The sequence below is a fragment of the Halyomorpha halys genome, unplaced genomic scaffold (assembly GCF_000696795.3).
Source record: "Halyomorpha halys isolate HHAL.00 unplaced genomic scaffold, Hhal_1.1 Scaffold150.1, whole genome shotgun sequence".
Taxonomy (NCBI): domain Eukaryota; kingdom Metazoa; phylum Arthropoda; class Insecta; order Hemiptera; family Pentatomidae; genus Halyomorpha; species Halyomorpha halys.
In genome coordinates, this window is record NW_027113424.1 from 1,204,245 (window position 1) to 1,223,061 (window position 18,817).

Below are 18,817 nucleotides of genomic sequence, written 5' to 3' on the forward strand. Positions count from 1 at the left end.
ATTAAGGTATTCCCCTGTAATTCATGTAATTATGTAAAATATGTCAAAAGGAAAATATGAAAAGAAGTATGACTTTATGTCATTATTTTTTTAAGCGGTAAATCTGAAAAGCAACAGGTGGATCGCTCCCTACAGGGGAAAGTTTGTTAGCGATGGACTTGGTGGCTAAACTAATTTGAAATTCTTAGCAAAGTATCTTTAGATGTTTAATATAGTTTTTATTGCATTATATTAAAACGAAATTCTAATAAATTAAACATTAACTTCATCCTTGAGCTCTTCCATTACATGAAACCGTCAAAAGATTTTTATATCTCACCTTGAGAGGAGAACACTAAAGGTTTATACAAACAAAGGATCCTATAATAAAGGATTTTATAACAAATAATAACAAACAGGTACAAACTCAATAATATTGGCCTTGGTAAAAATATGGATTTCTTTTAAGAAATGGCGGATAAACGGTAATGATGATTAGCATATAAAATCAGATTCAAACATCTCTACTACAACTTCTCTCCTATTACGTATTTTTCCGTACTTTATTTGCTACTAAAAATAATTTCCAAAAACACAAGTTTACAAAATGTAACTTTTTGAAAAATGATTTGACAATTTCGGCACATCTTGACGATGTTTTTTTTTTTTTTTTTTTTTTTTTTTTTGCGTGCTAAAACTAAACTTCATTTTCTTCAATCACGTATAGATTTTTATCAAATTCATGATTTTTAGTACCACTTTCGTAGCACAAAAACAAAAAAAAAAATTGTCATAGCACGGAGGGTATTCAACTGATCAACTTAAAATATGTATAGTATCAAAAGGAGTATAACATACTAAATGTAAAATAAAAAATCGGGCCCAAAAAGAATTGGATTCCTTTGAAAAATTGTATTCCTGATAAACAACAATGTATCTGTAATTATTGAAATAATTGTCGAGTGAATTATTATTGCTCTAAAATCTAGGAAATCTAAAATATATTATTATCATTAGAATAATAGAAACAAATACTTGAAATTTGGTCAAAGTATGCGCAAGTAACAAATGTTTTAAGTTAAAAAAATCTGGAAACACTTTCCAGTAAGTTAAACTATCAAATCAAATTTTCATAAATTTTTGTTTTCAGAACAGCTACATTGGGATTTTAGAAAAGACTTAGAAGACAATTTTTGATCAAAAAAAGAAGAATAATGTAACAAAAAAAATGCATAAGAAATAAAAATAATAGCGAAATGAAAATAAAATAGGTTAAAACATTTTCAAACTATATTTAATTTCTAATTCATCAATTTAAAAAAAAAAATGGAATTTTTTTCTATTGATACTATGAAAAGTTAAAGTTGATCTGTTGAGTAATCTAGATTCTATGAAAGATTTTCTTGATTACCGTTCAAGAAAACAGGTAATATATATCATGAATTTGCTAAAATCCGTAAAGCACATAAAAAAAACACAAAAAAAAATGAATATCAGCTATAACTATCAAGTCAATTTTTTTGTTTCGATCTGTGTAATTTATAACATAATGACTATCATCAATTAGTATTTAATGCACAGCCACAAATTCAATAAAATGTGGCATGGGAAGATGTTGGACACAAAAATATACAAGGCAACCACAATATAAAAATTTTAAAAAATGCTTAAGAAAGAATGAAGTGATAACAATAGTTTAAGTTAGACTCGTTTATCTAATCATTTAACATTATGTTATCTTCAATTTTCTTTCATAAGTTTAAAAGAATTTAGATGAGTTTAAATATAAAGTTACCAGTCTTGTAGTCCTAACATGAAATTTTATGGGTCATGAGGTCAGTCTTCCCTCGAACGGATTGGTAACCATTAATTATTTTCAATAAAGAATTTTTTTTTTTTAATTTTGAACAAAAAGAAAAGTTTTGGCGTATAGTGTTTTAGCCGTGGTGAAATAGAGAGAAGCGGCAGAGTGTACTAATTGAGGCTAGTTGTTCCCTCCTCGGAATAGTAATGAATCATTCAACCCTTTCATATCCGCTGGCCTTTTTCGGTGGTCATCGGTATTGTCCTCTGAATCAACAATCAATTAGTTATCTTATTAATTATTACTATAAGCATGAAGGAGTTCTGGCCAGCATGTTCAATATTAATCGAGCTTGTTGCTTCCTCACTGCTGAAGGTGGAAAAATTTTATTATTCATGCAAAAATGAAAAAATAAATAGTACGCCATCTCTAAAAAATATGTCCCTAAATCGAAAATTTCCACTAGCACTTTTTTCAATACGGAAATTTGGTTTCGTGCATGTCTATAATGAAATTTTTGTTTATACGTCGGGCCTTTAATCCGATTAAAATGAAGTTTTCACGGAATGTGCCAGTAGGTTCAATATAGATATTATTAATCATGAGAGATAGTTGACCGTGGATGACTTATACGAGGAGAAGATGGTTGGGGGGTGCGGTCAAAATAAATCACAAATAAGTTGAAGTAGCGTTTCGGCCAGAATGTCTAGCCTTCATCAGGGCTAAGAACAGAACAAGTTAACAACCAATGAATACAGAAAATAAAAAAGAAAGTATATTCAGAATGACATAAAGTAAATAATTGTACAGAATGGAATTAATAAAATAAAGTGATGAGAAATGAGGAAAATAAAATGTATAAATAGGTAATTTAATAAGTAGATAAAATGACATAATTAAGGAAATAAAATGAGAAAGAAGTTATATAATGCAAGGAAATATGAACATTTTAGTTTATTAATAATTTAAAAATTAAAATTACGAAAAGAAAAAGAAAATTGAGAGATAGAAAATATATTTAACAAATGAAATACGTAACCATAATATTAGATAAAGAGGACAAATATCAGTAAAGTTTAACAAAAGAAATGAATAGAAAAAAAAATTGAAAACAACAATAATAATATTTCAATATTGTTTTTTTCAATTTTTTATTTTTCTATTCATTTCTTTTGTTAAACTTTACTTATATTTGTTCTCTTTATCTTTATTTATTCCATTCTGTACAATTATTTACTTTATGTCATTCTGTTTATAGTTTCTGTATTCATTGGTTATCTTATTGTTCTCAGCCTTCATGAAGGCTAGAAATTCTGGTCAAAATTTCAACGTATTTGTGTTTTATTTTTACAGTACCCTCCACCATCTTCTCCTCTTATAGATTTTATTAGTTTTTGTTCACTACTTTTGCTCATGCAAGTGTTAAACGTTTTTTTTTTCGACACACCTATAATTCGAAAACGGCTCGTCCGATTTGGTCCTAATTTGGAGATTAGTGTTAACTAGGTCTAGTGCACATTTTAGCAAAACCTTTTTTTTTTTTCTTTTTTTTATTTATGCTTACGTATTTTCCTAGATACACATATGTTTAAGGCTAAATGTACCTCTTCATGGAACGCACCAAAATTATTAGAATTTACTTTTTTATTTTCTCCTGAACGGATGGTCCAATTTTCGATCTGTATAGAGCATTTTGAGTTTTTGAATATAGAATTTACTATAATTCAATATAGTAAATTTCACAATAAGATGCGAAAATATGAGTTAAAATGTGGCCTTATATATATAATTATCGCATTTATACAGCGAACGGAAAGAGAAAAATACGTTTTTGTTTACAAGCGGAAGGAATATGGGATAAAGTGGTTACCGGCTGGAACGATAGTACAAGAACCAGGAAGAAAAAAAGACCGTTATTACACCCCAATTGTTGATTATTTTAATAAAAAATATTTATAATTACTAGACCAAATTGATGAGTCTGCTAAGTATAAGTAGGGGGGATAAAAAATGGCGGCTATTTTTTATCCCCCAAATGTTTTTATTTCCCAAATGTTAGAAAAAATAATTTTTCATTCCGAGCTCTATATCTTTAAAACTACCAACACAAAAACACCTAAGAGAACATTATTTAAAGTAGAGTAAATTTTCTAAAATATTGGATCTAATAGAATCGATTTATGTTCAATATTTTTCGAGATATACCTTTTTAAAAAGCAACATTTCATAAAAATGCACTGAGAGATTAATAATTAGTGAATATATTTTGAAATATCTATATCTCAAAAACCATTCGACGTACAGATGTCAATTAACACTCTAATTTAAGCTTGTTTAATATACTATTAGGTAGTTCTTGTCGTTTATCTTCGTAGGATTAGTAGTTTCATGATATTTGCTAAAACAAATTGATTTATAGTTGTTCGGACAATAAGTTTGATTTATTGAAACCAGTCCGTAGCTTCTACTCTCAAACGATAAATCGTTAACCTTAAAATATATATAATAATAAAGGCAATACAAATATTCTTTCAAAACGAAACTTTAAAAATACAAAATAGGGCGATGGAATTATAATGTTTAGCAGTGTACATGATAGGACGCGCATAAAGATGTAACCCATTGATCAATTTATAAAATGACACGAACCCTTTACTGAGTAAATCCTTTTAAACATATAGATTAAAAGAGATGGGAAGAAATAATAAGTCACAGCAAGAAAGATATTCCGTTTTAATTAAATCTCATTACTTAGGGTTAAATGTCTGGGAAACTGAGGAAATGCCTGAGGAATGGAGGGAGTCTTAACTTATTCCAGTTCACAAAAAGGGGCTGAGAACGGATTGTAATAACTTTCGAGGAATTTAACTCCTTCTTGTGTGTTATAAAATATTTACGTTTATCTTAACTAGTTAAGATCACAGAATCCGCTGAAAATATCGAAAAATACCAATGGGGTTTAAGGCAAAACCGTTTAACGATTGATCAAATTTTTTCATTGCTTCGAATATTAAAGAAAAAGAAAAACAAGGGGTAGTTCATCAGCTTTACATAGATTTCAAAAAGGCTAACGATTCTATTCACCGCCAGAAGCTATATAATATTTTGAATGAAGAGGGAATACCAAAGAAGTTAGTAAATCCAGTAAGAATATCCACGATCGAAACGTTTAATAAGGTGAGAATCGGTAATCATAATTATGAGAAATTCGAGGATAGGTCGGGTTTAAAACTAGGCGATTCTCTAGCACGTATCATATTTAATCTAGCACTAAAATACGTTATTAACGTACAGTTAATATACCAACAACTGAACGTGGTGAAATACCGGTGGCAACTATAAAACTAAATACAACTACGATGATAAACTCCAGTAAGGATCTATATCTCGAAGTAAATGCGGATAAAAAAATATATGAGGTTAGCATTCGATTTTTTTATTGTTTTTTTATTTGATTTTTATTTTTATTTTTGATTTATTTATTTGTTTAGAAACGGGAGCAATTTCGATGATATAGATAAAGGAGGCAATACATTGAACAGGCATATAGGTTTAAGTATTTAGATTCAACGGGAACTAGAAAAAATTAAATTGAAATTAACGGATGAGAAAAGTGGCCTCTTACAACATCCGAGGGGTAGACTGAAACGTAAATTGGATGATCCCGTTAAGACTGATTAGTAGATTTGGGTTTTGAGAGGCGTCACTGGACAGATGTACGTAGAGAACGATTGCTGGTATCGGCAACGAACCTTTGGGCTCGCTAATTTATCACTATTATTACTTTAGTTTTATTATTACCGGCATTATTAATTCAACTTTTAAATTTAAAAACTGAAATATCAAGAGGGCAAGAAAAAATATAATATTGCAAAGAGGAGGAGTGTCGACACTAATGATTTTATGAATTCTGTCATAGACCCTCATTAATATCCTAAACAGCAACTCCAACAACATATACTTAGGTAAACGACAAACACTTTCTGGAAAATAAAATAAACAACTGATCATCATTATCACTCCCAGATTACATTTTAAAATTAATATAGCCAGTTGATCATAATGAAGGGACACCTCGTTTAGAGCGCTATTGTAGCGACTGGACTGTTTGTGAACTTTAACCCGAAAGATAAATTACTACCCCAAGTGCTGGGCCGCTCTAACTCCAGCCGTATTGAATGTCGGGTCTCGTTCGATAGTTATTGCTCCCTTATTGACGGATCGAGGTCAGGGGCACTCCAACCTTTCAATGCACCGGGCTCTCCAGCCCTCAGCTTATCCTTATTAACACCTTTTAATTATACATGTAATTAAAGTTGGACGCCTTATATGAATATCAAATCATTGTCTAAAGCATTTGGAGCAGGACCATCATTTTCTGTAACACGATAGTCTTCACTTCAGCAATGCGTAAAACACGAAATACCAACGTAGACACATTATAACTTGTAATCAATTTCAATAGCCATCATGATCAAACATAAAAGTAATTTACGCATAAAAGAAAATATATTTAAACAAGCTATAAACGTCTTTACTTTAATTTACAATCCTAACAGAGAATGTAAAGATAACAAACACCTCACTCATGACCCATTCACGGCAATAAATTAAGAACATTAACACATTTCAGGAAGTATTTGGAGGATAAATTTTTGTTATAATATTCAAATGATTAATTGTTGCTAAGCTTGAATAATGACCCATCTGATAAAAAAAAAAAATCTAAACAAATTTAATTCGAAATGGACGTATTCCAAAGATACTACAGTAAACAGGAGTTTCTTTATTGTGGCCTCTATAAAGAATACCCCAAAGCTAGATGGGTTGTCAAAAAGTAACTCTACAATATATACAATACGTTAAATAACAACAATTATTTTTTGTCATATGGGCCAGACCACTACTATTCAAGCAAAGCAGGGAAATATTTAATGGATATACGTGTAAATACTTGGGTTATAATGCATTTATAAAATTCACTTATTTGTTTATAAAATTGTCTAAACCGGGACAAATTTTATTTTTCATGTAATAAATCGATTATTTTTAGTTTTGTGTTTAAGACGTGAATTTTAACGTTTTAATAACTTTGGTCCAATGCCAAACTGGCGTAAAAGAAAAATCTGAGATAATTCTGTTTGAATTAAGATTATAGATTTAAAGTAGAAGCTAATTTTTTATTTTAAAATACGTCAATTAAGAAACTGCTCGTAGATTCCCTAAATCCCTAAAACTTACTTGACAAACGCTCTAAACTTCCCATTCACTACAAAAAATTAATATACATTACAATAATCAGACCAATTTGGACATATGGAATTGAGCTCTGGGGCTCCACCAAACCATCAAATTCTATCCGCATCCTTACAATCCAAAATCCTACGTAAAATCCTTGATGCTCCTTATTACGTTACAAATAAACTCATTCCCAAAGACCTTAACATCCCATTCGTTGCAGATTTGACCCAAAACAGATATGCGTCTTTTCATTCCAAACTCCTTAACCATCCTAACCCATTAATTCTTAATCTTTCATCCTTAACAATCCCTGATAATCCTCCGAGGCGTCTGAAAAGAAGATAACCACGGGACCTTCTAATTTAAATTAATGTTTGAAGTACCACCAATGGGTGGTTCCTTCCCAAGATTTTCAAGTATATGAAACATACAACATATTTACCTATTGTATTATTTTGTACAGTTGTAAATTACATTAAATAAATAAATAAAAAATACGTCAATTAAGCATTCTCGATTTTTAATTAGGTTCTTTGCATATTCAGTTAGATATATTTTGGCATTGCAAAAATAATAGAAAACTACGTTAAAATGCACCAAAACGCGAGATGACAAATTTTACAGTCACCTCGGTTTTGTACCAAGAAAAAAAAATATTTTTTTCTATTTATCCTTTACAAATTAATCGAAACATAATACATTGATCATTAAGGACAAAGAATTTGTGTCTACATGTTTCCCTCCGCTTAGGTCCATCGAACTCATTACAAAATCAGTCTAAATACAATGCATCCATCTACCTTTCGGCACGCCCGACGTTTACTCGACGTATAGTGTTAGTAAATTAAAGTAAGTTTTGCATTTTTTTAATTGAATCACAGTTTGTCACAAGCTGGGAACATTCAATATTGTTAATAAAAAATTCTAAACTTGTAAAGAATAAAGCAAAATTAACCACTGTAATTGGTCTCTTTCAGGAACGTTGAGCGAATTTTATCGAAATCTACAGATTATGGTAAATATTTCATCCTAATCTTTTATATAAGATAGATTTTTACATATATTCCTTTATAATTTAAATTTAATTTAGACTGGGACTACAATAAAAAATGAAAAAAAACAAATAATAATAAAACTGGAGATATTTTTATCAAAATAATCAAATGGCACAATACAGTCCTAGCATTGGCATTGGAGAGCAAGGATCGATACCCACAAATCCCAGAAAATTATCTTGGCCCTTCATCCTCAAAGCCATTGTCCTCCTTGCCGTTTAATAATGTAACTCTACCCCTTACTTCAACTCCATCAAGTCTCTTACACGTACCCTCATCTTAAGCATTAGGATGTGATACAATAATACTACTATTGTGGAAAAGCAATGGTTCTAGCCAATAATAATAACGAGATATACTAATATTTTAGAATACATGTATTAAGCATTGCGATAATATGAAATCAGTGAACTCACAATGGTTCTAATTTACTTAATTGAAATTACCTAACATAACTTTCTTCTGGAAACCACGAGAATGCGTTGTTATTTTCAAACCGTTATATTCATAAACATCACAACTATCTCAGCTTAAGTTTTTTCATCTTTACTTTAACACCCCTAAGAGAGAGGAAATGCACAAATGTGATGGTTTTCATAATAACTTCAGAGACCTCTATGGACATCAGCTGCAAGGTTTTTCAACCCGACCAGTTAGCTACCGCCTGATATAGGCCGTGAATTATGTACAGTGTAATCACAATAATCCGAACTTCGGTACTACAGTAATCCAAACTGGTTTAAAAAAAAAATCATTGATCATTTCAATCACTGGATGAAGTAGGCAACAGAGAATGATACACCGAGGCAGCAAGTCTTTTTTTAACAGCATTTGAGAGAAGAAGTTTCTATAGAATTCTTAGCAAATATATATATAAATAACCGACTTCTTAAAAAATATTAAATTTTTAAAACTTCAAACTGCCACATTTCCAATAAAATATGTAAAAAAAATAGTTATATACATTCATATTGTTTACTTCTGTAATCCGAACACCACCCTGTAGCAATTAAGTCGGATTACAGAGATTACACTGTACTTAATTTAATAAATATTTGAGTAGTCCTGTCCGTTCCTAGATCATTATTAAAATTATAATATGACCATGAAATTGTGTATCACCTGTGAACGGTGATAGACACAAGTAAACCTGAACATAGTAAGCTTATTTTATTTTTTTTAAACTATATATTTTATTTTCAGGCTTTTAAAAATCAGAGAAAAAAAATGATGAAGATATTTAGAGAAAAATTATAAAGGACTTACTTTTGGGGGTATCCTCTCCTTGTAGCTCTCCGAACGGTTGACCCCACTGCCTCGGCCATGCTGCTTGGCTCCGTGCGGAGGTCTGAAATTAATTGGAGACAGTGAATTAAATCGATTATATTTAATGCTTGATAATGAATAAATAATTAGGATAAAACAAAAGACAAAACTTCACAACAGCCTTAAGAATATTTAAGGCCGGTTGTCGATCAAGAGCTGAATTAAGTTAGCTCAGCTTAATTCACCTGGCTGTTCGTGTTTTACTGATTATTGTGTCGACCGCGAACTATCAAAGCTTGCGTTTTATGATAAACTAACTTAGCGTAACTTTTTGGTCGAAAACAAGTCTAAATAGCACCTTTAACTAAGTACACAGTAGTTCATTAGTTTTATAATATTGTATAAAACATTGACGACTTTAATTTTGCTTCTTCATTTGCCATTTTTGGACGATTATAAAAGTTTGAAGGTTTATTATATTAGTGGTTATGAGATTGTACCCTGGAAATTTAGATTACCTTGAACACCACGAAATCAGTTTTTTTTTACGAAAATATAGACTCTTGTAAATTTTTTCAAGTTTATTTATTAGATTCTTACATTCTCTATTTGGTTTTTATATGAAAAAACAGATATTACCCTTTCTGAATATTTGGTTTCTTGGTTATCACTCTGGCGGCGTCACCGACAAGACAAATATTAAATTAATCAGGATATTTAGAAGGGAATTTCGACTACCTTAATTTACCATTTTTATTAATAGCAATTCGCGTTTGATTTTTTTTATTGCTTAACTGATAAGGTTTAAAATTAGTAAGGGAATTGACGAAAACTGATCTAATTTATCAATTTTTATAGAAGTTCAAGAAAAATTTTCCAAGATAAGGGAATCTCCCCGAGATGGGATTGGAATTGGTACATGAAATAATGAAGTGCGGATTCCACCTTAAAATAAGTCTCATATGAATTACTGAAATAAAAACACATTAATCGTTATTCCAAGCCTACTTTACCAATACGCCATACTCTGGCAGGTTTCTGCCACTCCCCAATTCTACTTAACCTTTATACATCCAATCTCCATATATTAGCATCCCTAAATCAGTCCGAAGATATGCATATGACAAAGTTATTTACACCACATGCTTCAGAATAATTCAATATGCAATAGATATACGCAATATTCAATATGAAAAAAGTGAACAAACCATCATAGGTGAAATTTAAAAAGTAACCTTTCAGGATGTATAAATAAAAATAACAGTAAAACAAAAAAAAATATATAAACATTATCACATACTTACGAAAAAGTCTTTATTAATCGGAGAATAATAATTTATAAACTCAAGAAAAAACGGCACACGGCTTATCTTGCTTCTTATTTTTTTAATAGATTCTTCTCAAGATTTAAAATAAGGACTTTTTTTGCAGGTTGTAGAAAAAAAAGCTTGAAAACGGCCAAAACGTAACTAATATGTGAAGAATATTTACAAGTCATTGTTAAAAATAAAATCTTTTTTTTTTTGTTTATTACTATATTATTTTATTTTAAACAATGTAAGTTTACTGTGGTTCTAAGTATTTTTCCTAAATATTTTGATATTAACATTAAAATGTAGAAAGGTTTGTTATAATAAAGCAAAAGATTAATGCCAGATTACTCACTCACAGGGGATTCTGACTGAACTAAAAAATAATACTAAATTAAACCTTAGAATCTCTAATATAAAAAAATAAATATATTATGTTACATATTTAAAGTTTTGAGAAAATGGGGAATAATCATTTATTTAATCAACATGAAATAATATGATTTGCCAATAATGTAAGATTGTCAATGTTATAAGGCGAATACGAAATCTTCATTAATAAAAAACTATTGTTACATACCATCTGCATAAACTCTTCTTTAAAATTGAAGGATAGCCTCTGTAAAAGTTATAACTATGAAATCTAACAAAATAATTTTTTAGTGTAAAGTGCTTCCTTTAGTTCTAATCGGGCTGGTGTTAGCAATGAATCAAACCTCATAATTTAACGAATCTTCAAATAGACTAACCAAAAAAATTAAATACAAAATATATATATTTTGACACAAAATAATTTAACAGTTTTAAAGCATTTTATTACTTTATTGCCTTCTTTTTTTGTTTGCTTCCCAACGGTGTAAAACAACAGAAAATCAGGAAATTGTTTGACTCCATTAATAATTCATAAAAAACGAACGATTATATTAACATTATAGTAACTAATAAAAAAAAAATCTTTGATAAAAAATATCAACCACTCGTGATCAATCACACACATTAAACAAGCCGAAATTATGGTAAAATTAAAAAAAATATTACGATTTTTAAAACGGTTTAAATATATGAATATTTTTTCTACAATTTTAGATTGAAAGTATAATTTACACACCTGATTGAAATGTTCTTAAATGTAAAATATAATTTAATTTATTCGCTAAAAGCATTAGCGTTTTATACTCCATCAAATCATTAACATATTATAATTTAATGCAAGATCAATATTACCAATTAGATTAATTTCAACAATGGTTTTCAAAACTCGAGAAAGACGATATAGCTACTGAGAAATATAGAATATCATTTTTTAAAAATGTTTTTAACCAATAAAATAAATCAAGCGCCATGATAAACAAGTAATAAGTGTTGGATAAATCAAAATAAAGAAAAAATAAACAATTATTTAGTGTTATTATTTTATTTTTTGTTTTTTAGTATATTATTATTATCAACAAAAATCGAGAAAAAAAATTGTATTTAATGACCGTACATTACGTATAATTGACACTATACAAATATATAATTACCCCAACTACAAAGTGAATAGAAAATTACCACCTGACAAGCAAGATATAAGTGAAATTATAGCGTTTTCCATTAAATTAATTCAAACGCACAATCAGTAAGAGAATATCACAATAAATAAAATAAAACATAAATTAAAAAATATAAAACTTTTTTTTCAGCATTAAAGTTAACGTGAGCGCCATAATTCATACCACCGTCCCAGAATTTCTCAATAATAAATATTTGATCATTTCTTTTTACAATACACGAAAGTGTAGTACGTATCACTTTGAAAATTAGAATATTTTAGTACCAAAATAAATTTACGGATAATACGGATGAATTAATTTGAATCTTTTGTGACAAAATCTTAATCGGTTCAACATAAAACCATATTATGGAAAGAAAACGATTTTTTTTATAACAGAAAAAAATATTTTAGATTATCAATTATAAAATATTGCATGCACTATAATTTGGAACGCAAGTACTATTGTTAGTTATGCATCACAATAATCAGCTGCCCAGTGTTTTCCTCTAGCTGATTATGAATCATAATATTTAATTTTCGTCAGTGATACACATACAAGGACAATAAAAATGTCTAACCGAGGGTTCACAGACCTCTACGTACCTCATTTATGGTGAATTGAAAAAAAAATAAGGGTGCTCTCAATAATAAAATGGAAATACTTATATCTGGGATGATACTGTTCCTTCAACGGATAAATAAAATTCTTCATGTTGAGCGATATAATTGTTTCTTGATAATAAAAAATAGTTCATAGTTATCAATTCAATGGTGATTATTTAATTTTTTTTTAAATCCATATACAAACGACCATGAAAAGTCAGATCCTGCAAAGTGTTTCGGATCATTTTTTTTTTTTGTTTCCCACCTCTCAACGGAAAATATAATTTTTTTGTCCACAGATTAAGGAAAATGTTTAAGTTTTCCATGAGAGATGCAGACACTCACATGGCTATCCTCTTCCTGTGGAACATCATCGCTGAGCGCCATCTGAAGACTGACGTATCAGCGCTCCCTCTTCGATAGTGGAAGAACACTTAACTGGATTAAAACCGCCCCTTTGCCACCCCCAGTAATATTTATCCCACTCCCCCCCTCCCTCCGACCTAATTTCAGGTCACTCAGGCGACCAGATTAAGACGTGACCATCGTCTTATATCCCAGTGTAAATATGTACACAGCAATGATTGTTTCAGTTCCTCAACCTTACTTTAATCTTTATAATAATTACAAAGGATAAGGAATGTATGAGTGATTTAATTATAAAAAAGAAATAAGTACTTAAAGCAGGTCTGCTCCTAAGAGATAATTTTAAAACAATCTTCCTATATTCAGTAAATCACAAATCAATATTAACAACAGAGAAAATCATCTATACCTTTTTACTTTCACTTTTGTATATGTGGAATATAAAGAAAGGGGGACAACAGCGATCGTGGAACTTTCAAATTCCATTTTTGATGAAAATATTTAGAGGTTACCTCATCCTACCTTATTGATAAAAATTTACAAGTGAATACTATATTATATAATACATTCAGTAAATTTTATCTAAGTTAAAATGGAGTGTTAAAGACATGTTGAGAAACTACCCATTGGGAGCACTCTAATGACATTTTACATAAGCAGGTCTCGTGGCAATCTTCTTTTCAGGTGCCTCGGACGGTTGTCAAGAGTGGAAGAGGATACAAGGTTAGAAACTAGGGGGTTTGAGTGGTTAGGGAGTTTATAATAGAAGGAGTGATATCTGGTTCGGGCTAGATCGGTTACATAGGGAACATTAATGTCTTTATGTATGATTTTATTAGTGACAAAGTAAGGAGCATTGAGGATTTTGGATTGTAATGATTGGATAAGCGAGGTATTCGAAGGTTTAGTGGAGCCACAAAGCTCAAATCCGTACGTCCAGGGCTCTGTTTCATAATGAAAGCTAATAGTATTAGTTCATAGTACAAGTGTTGAAACTAGTGTGTAATAATACTAATACTTATTTTTTTCATGATAGGGATGACTATTAGTGATATTACAGGAATTAAAAAATACTAAAGTACGAGTAACTATTGTCCAAGTCGATGTAATTGAATTCAGATAAATCTACAAGACTAATGGTATTAGTTTGTACTTTATTATGAAACAGGGCCCAGATTGGCCTTATTACAATCATGTAGATCAGTCTTTTGTAATGAGTTGGAAGTTTCGACCGTTTGTTTAGTAAGTGCTGTAATAGTCGGAATCGACGTGCAGTTTCTTGTCTTTTCAGTCTTGTGTAAGGATTCTATGTTAGTCGTTGCTTGTTATTTTAAAATTGTTATTATCCGGGAACATAAAACTTAGAATTTACAAAACTATTATCATTCCATTACGTTCACTTTATTACAAATGCGAAACGTGGACACTTATATTTTTATTTTATTTATTTATTTATTTATTGATATTTACAACTATATAAAAAAATACAACAAGTAAATTTGGACATAATGATATGATACAGGATGTAGAGAAACTACCCAGTAGTAGAACTCTAAAAACAGTTTACAATATAAGGTTACGAGGCCATCTTCTTTTCAGGCGCCTCGGAGGATCGCCAGGAATGGAAGAGGAAGCAAGGTTAAAAACTAGTGGGTTTGGGTGGTTAGGGAGTTTATTATGGAAGGAATAATATCGGGTTCGGGCTTGATCGGTTACATAAGGAACATTAAGGTCTTTATGGATGGTTTAATTAGTAACAAAATAAGGAGCATTGAGGATTTTACGAAGGATTTTGGATTGTAAAGATTGAATACGAGAGGAATTCGATGGTTTGGACACTTATATTAAGAGAGGAATATCGCCTTCAGGTCTGTAATAATAAAGCACTGCATAAAAAATTCAGATGGAAAAAAGATGAGTTAAATAGAGAATTTGTAAGGACATACAACGTCGAAATGAGAGAACTGCATCCTGGAAATATAATTGAGGTGATAAACAAATTTGTGAATTGTGACGATTAAGGTGAGCGTATAATGAAGTAGAGTTTAGTAACAAATGGGTTCGCAAAAAGTTAATAAACACTGAACCGAGGAGTAAAAGTCCAGGGAGACAAATGCGTAGGTGGGACAATTGCGTCAAGGCTAATCTTCTAAATTGAAGCCTCACTGGGCATATAAATGTAGGCAGCGATTGGTCTTATCGGCATCAAACCTTCAGGTTCGCTTAACATTTATTATTGTTAATAGTTCATCTACTTTTGAAGATGAAGCTAATCTCAGAAGGTAAATCTAGATTGAATTTGGTTTTGAAAGCTTAAGTATGATTTACAGAATAGGGAAAATTGTTGAATTTAGCGTATGATTTGGTATCCTAACCAAAGTATCCTAATTTGAAATTATACTTTTCTCCATCTCCAAGCCTTATTGCTTTTTGAATAGTCCAATCAATGAATGATCAAAATAGAGATAAAAATAGTTAAATGACTGGAATTGATGTATAAACGAAAAACCAAAACAATTTCTGTGTTACCTCCTATCTTTGGTTCTGCACCTATATTCCAGGACATAATACATCCAAATAAACCCAGGAGTCAGTTCTGGCCGCCCTGCCACTTTTGTTTAAAACTCCTTATTGACTGACCTAAATTTATTCCAATATTCTATCATTCATTTATAACTTGACTTATTCACCGCAACAATAGATTGACAATTTTTTTAATTTTTAACAGTCAGTGTTTTCATTTTAAACTTGTTCATGCCTGTTATTATAAAAAATATCGTAAAAAAATGAAGACAGAAATAGTCACTTAAAAAACTATGATACATCAAATAAAGATATTTTCTGTATGTATTAGATTTTATATCTCTATTATAACACTTATCCACTTCATAAAATACGCTAATTTTACGTTGTTTTTTTTGTGTTCTAAGCTTTGGAAATATAACAACTTTTGACGACTGTTCTTTTCTCTGGCTGAACAGACAGACACATCAAACAACGTAAGGAGCCGTTTTATGTATATTGTTTAATCAAATAGAAGGGTGTTCTGTTTGTTTAATTTTACGCTCTAAACTGCAAAACGAGGCAAATATATTAGTAGAAATCTCTAGTTAGCGGTGATGCGATAAGAAGAGGGAAGATAAGCAGAACACAACACGATCTGCTGTAGTGGTGGGATAACAGAAGGGAGGGACAAGGCACAAGTGCCCTAGGTAGGCCTTGTATCATTGAGGGATCTTAAGCTAATATTATGCAAATGATGGTTGGCCTTGTATTGTGAATTCAGGGTATGTTTGCCGGAGACTGGTCAGGGTGAAGAGAACAGAACTTACATTTCATCATGATATATCATTTATTTTTTAGCCAACATCTCGACCCACGCTATATGTCATCATCAGGGTTACATAGACATAAACATATGGTGGGTGAGATTCCCCCAAGTGTGACCGGGCCTTAGTGCTGGAAGCACTAACCATGAAACACTAATGTCTACCACAACGCCTGAACCATCAGTCATTAAACAAATAAGTACTAGCAGGGCCTTATGCGAAATTTCATGTTCAAATAATATTATAACAACTCAAATTATGAGGCTGAAGCTATAGAACTTTAATTATCAATACAATTTTGATATTTATGGTTATTCATGATATTAATAAATAAATAAATAAAAAGATTAAAAAGTTGTATACGGTATTTCTTTTCAGACATACAGAAGTTGAATTTCTTCATTTTAGAATATTCATGTACCTAACATATGATGTTTTCACACCTTATTTCTATCCAATCCATATTACCCGTTTTGTTTTGTATAACTTTAAATACTAGTTGTTTTAATATATTTTATTTACTTCAATATAAGAAAAAAAGGTAATTTTTTTAAACTATACCAACATATTTTTCTTAACCGATTTTGGTACATCACTGTTTTGGAAAACTTTAAGAAGCACTTCAAAATAAAATATTTAGAAAGATGAATAATGGAAAATTAAAACAACCATTACAGTTATATTTTTTTTTTTAAACCTTCTTTTAAAAATAAAAAGTTGTATTGGGTTCGCTGTTTATTTTCAGACTTTATAAAGTTGAATTTCCTCATTTTAGAATAAGTTTATAATAAATATTTTAATGTTTTTACTACAAATGTATGTAAAAAAATAACGCATATGAATAGACATTTAATGTCTCCGAATTAAATATCACATTTATATTGTAGTTAATATTCCACCTATCCTACTTTGTTTTGAGTTAAAAACAAATTTATAAAAATATTTATTCGATAACGACTTACGGTAACGAATTTTGTTGATTAGATGGTTACACTATGCATTGTAAAATACGAGTTAACCTAATATTTTTTATATGATAATAATTCAATTTTTCTTAATAGATATTCTGACTGTCTGTGGTAAGTACTAATCAGCTTGGTAACAATAGACAACCATGTTATTATATGAAAATGTAGGTATTATAGTCATTAAATTACTTTCTTAACGAATTCTAAAAAAAAAAACTAGGAATTCTAAAAAGGAACTAGTGTCGACTCGTAACATCAACACGAAGAATGTCTACACATTTTTTATTTTAAATTTCAGATAAATGTATCTAACATAATAAAAATATTAGTTACTGACATAGAAGTATAACAGTAGATACACCATTGCAACCGCAAGTATTAATTATAGTACAAAAGCCCAAGAGGAGAAAAAAAAGACAGTTAATTTACCCCAATTTTTGATTACTTAATTGAAAATTAGGTATTATTAATAGTCAAAACTGATGAGTCTGCCAAGAATAGGCGGGGGGAATAAAAAATGGCGGCTGTTTCAAAACGTTAAAAATAATTATTGTTTTATTCGGAGCTCTATATCTTTACAACTACCAACAACACTAGAAAATCTAAAAGAACATGATTTAAAGTAGAGTATATTTGCTAAAATGTAAGCCCTAATAAAGCTATTTACGTTCAATAGTTCTGGAGATATAGCTTTTTAAAAAGCAACATTTCATAAAAATGTTGTATGGAACGTACTGAAATATCAGTAGTTAGTTAATATATTTTGAGAAATCTATATCTCAGGAACTATGAGACGTACAGATGTCTATTAGCACTCAAATTAAAGCTAGTTTAATGAGGTATAAAGTTGTTCTTGGCGTTTATTTTCATAGGAGTTGTAGTTTTTATGAAATTTGCTAAAATAAATCGATTTATAGTTGTTCGGATAAATTTTCATAATCAAATTTATATTCATATGTGAATATCATAAAAACTACTACGCCTACGAAGATAAGTGTCATACAGTACTTTATAATAAGTTAAATTTTCTTCATTTTGAGTGTTGGCAGACATATGAGCGTCTTATGGGTCTAGAGATATATTTTTCAAAAATCCATCTTTTTATACGAACAACTAGAAATTAACATTTTGTGAGTTTATTTCGTCAAATAAGCATCATAAAAACTACTACTCCTACAAACATTATTGACTATTTTATAGTAAATTTAACTAGCTTTAATTTGAGAGCAGGCAGACATCTGTACGTCCAATGGTTTCTGAAATAAAGTTTTTCATAAATCAAACTTATTGTCTGAACAACTAAAAATCAATTTATAGAGGCAAATATCATGAAAACTACTATTCCTACGAAGGTAAAGGTCA

The 18,817-nt window shown here is 30.0% G+C and overlaps 1 protein-coding gene across 2 annotated transcripts in view; it reads right to left on the minus strand.

The window, feature by feature from the left end:
• LOC106678625 (rho guanine nucleotide exchange factor 12) overlaps window positions 1–18,817 on the minus strand; it is a gene marked incomplete at its 5' end in the record, with an annotated part of 168,514 nt that overhangs the window by 146,294 nt on the left and 3,403 nt on the right. For both annotated transcript variants that reach the window (XM_067050934.1, XM_014417247.3), the window contains 1 exon segment: window positions 9,346–9,427. In XM_067050934.1, coding sequence (XP_066907035.1) covers window positions 9,346–9,427 — 82 coding nt within the window.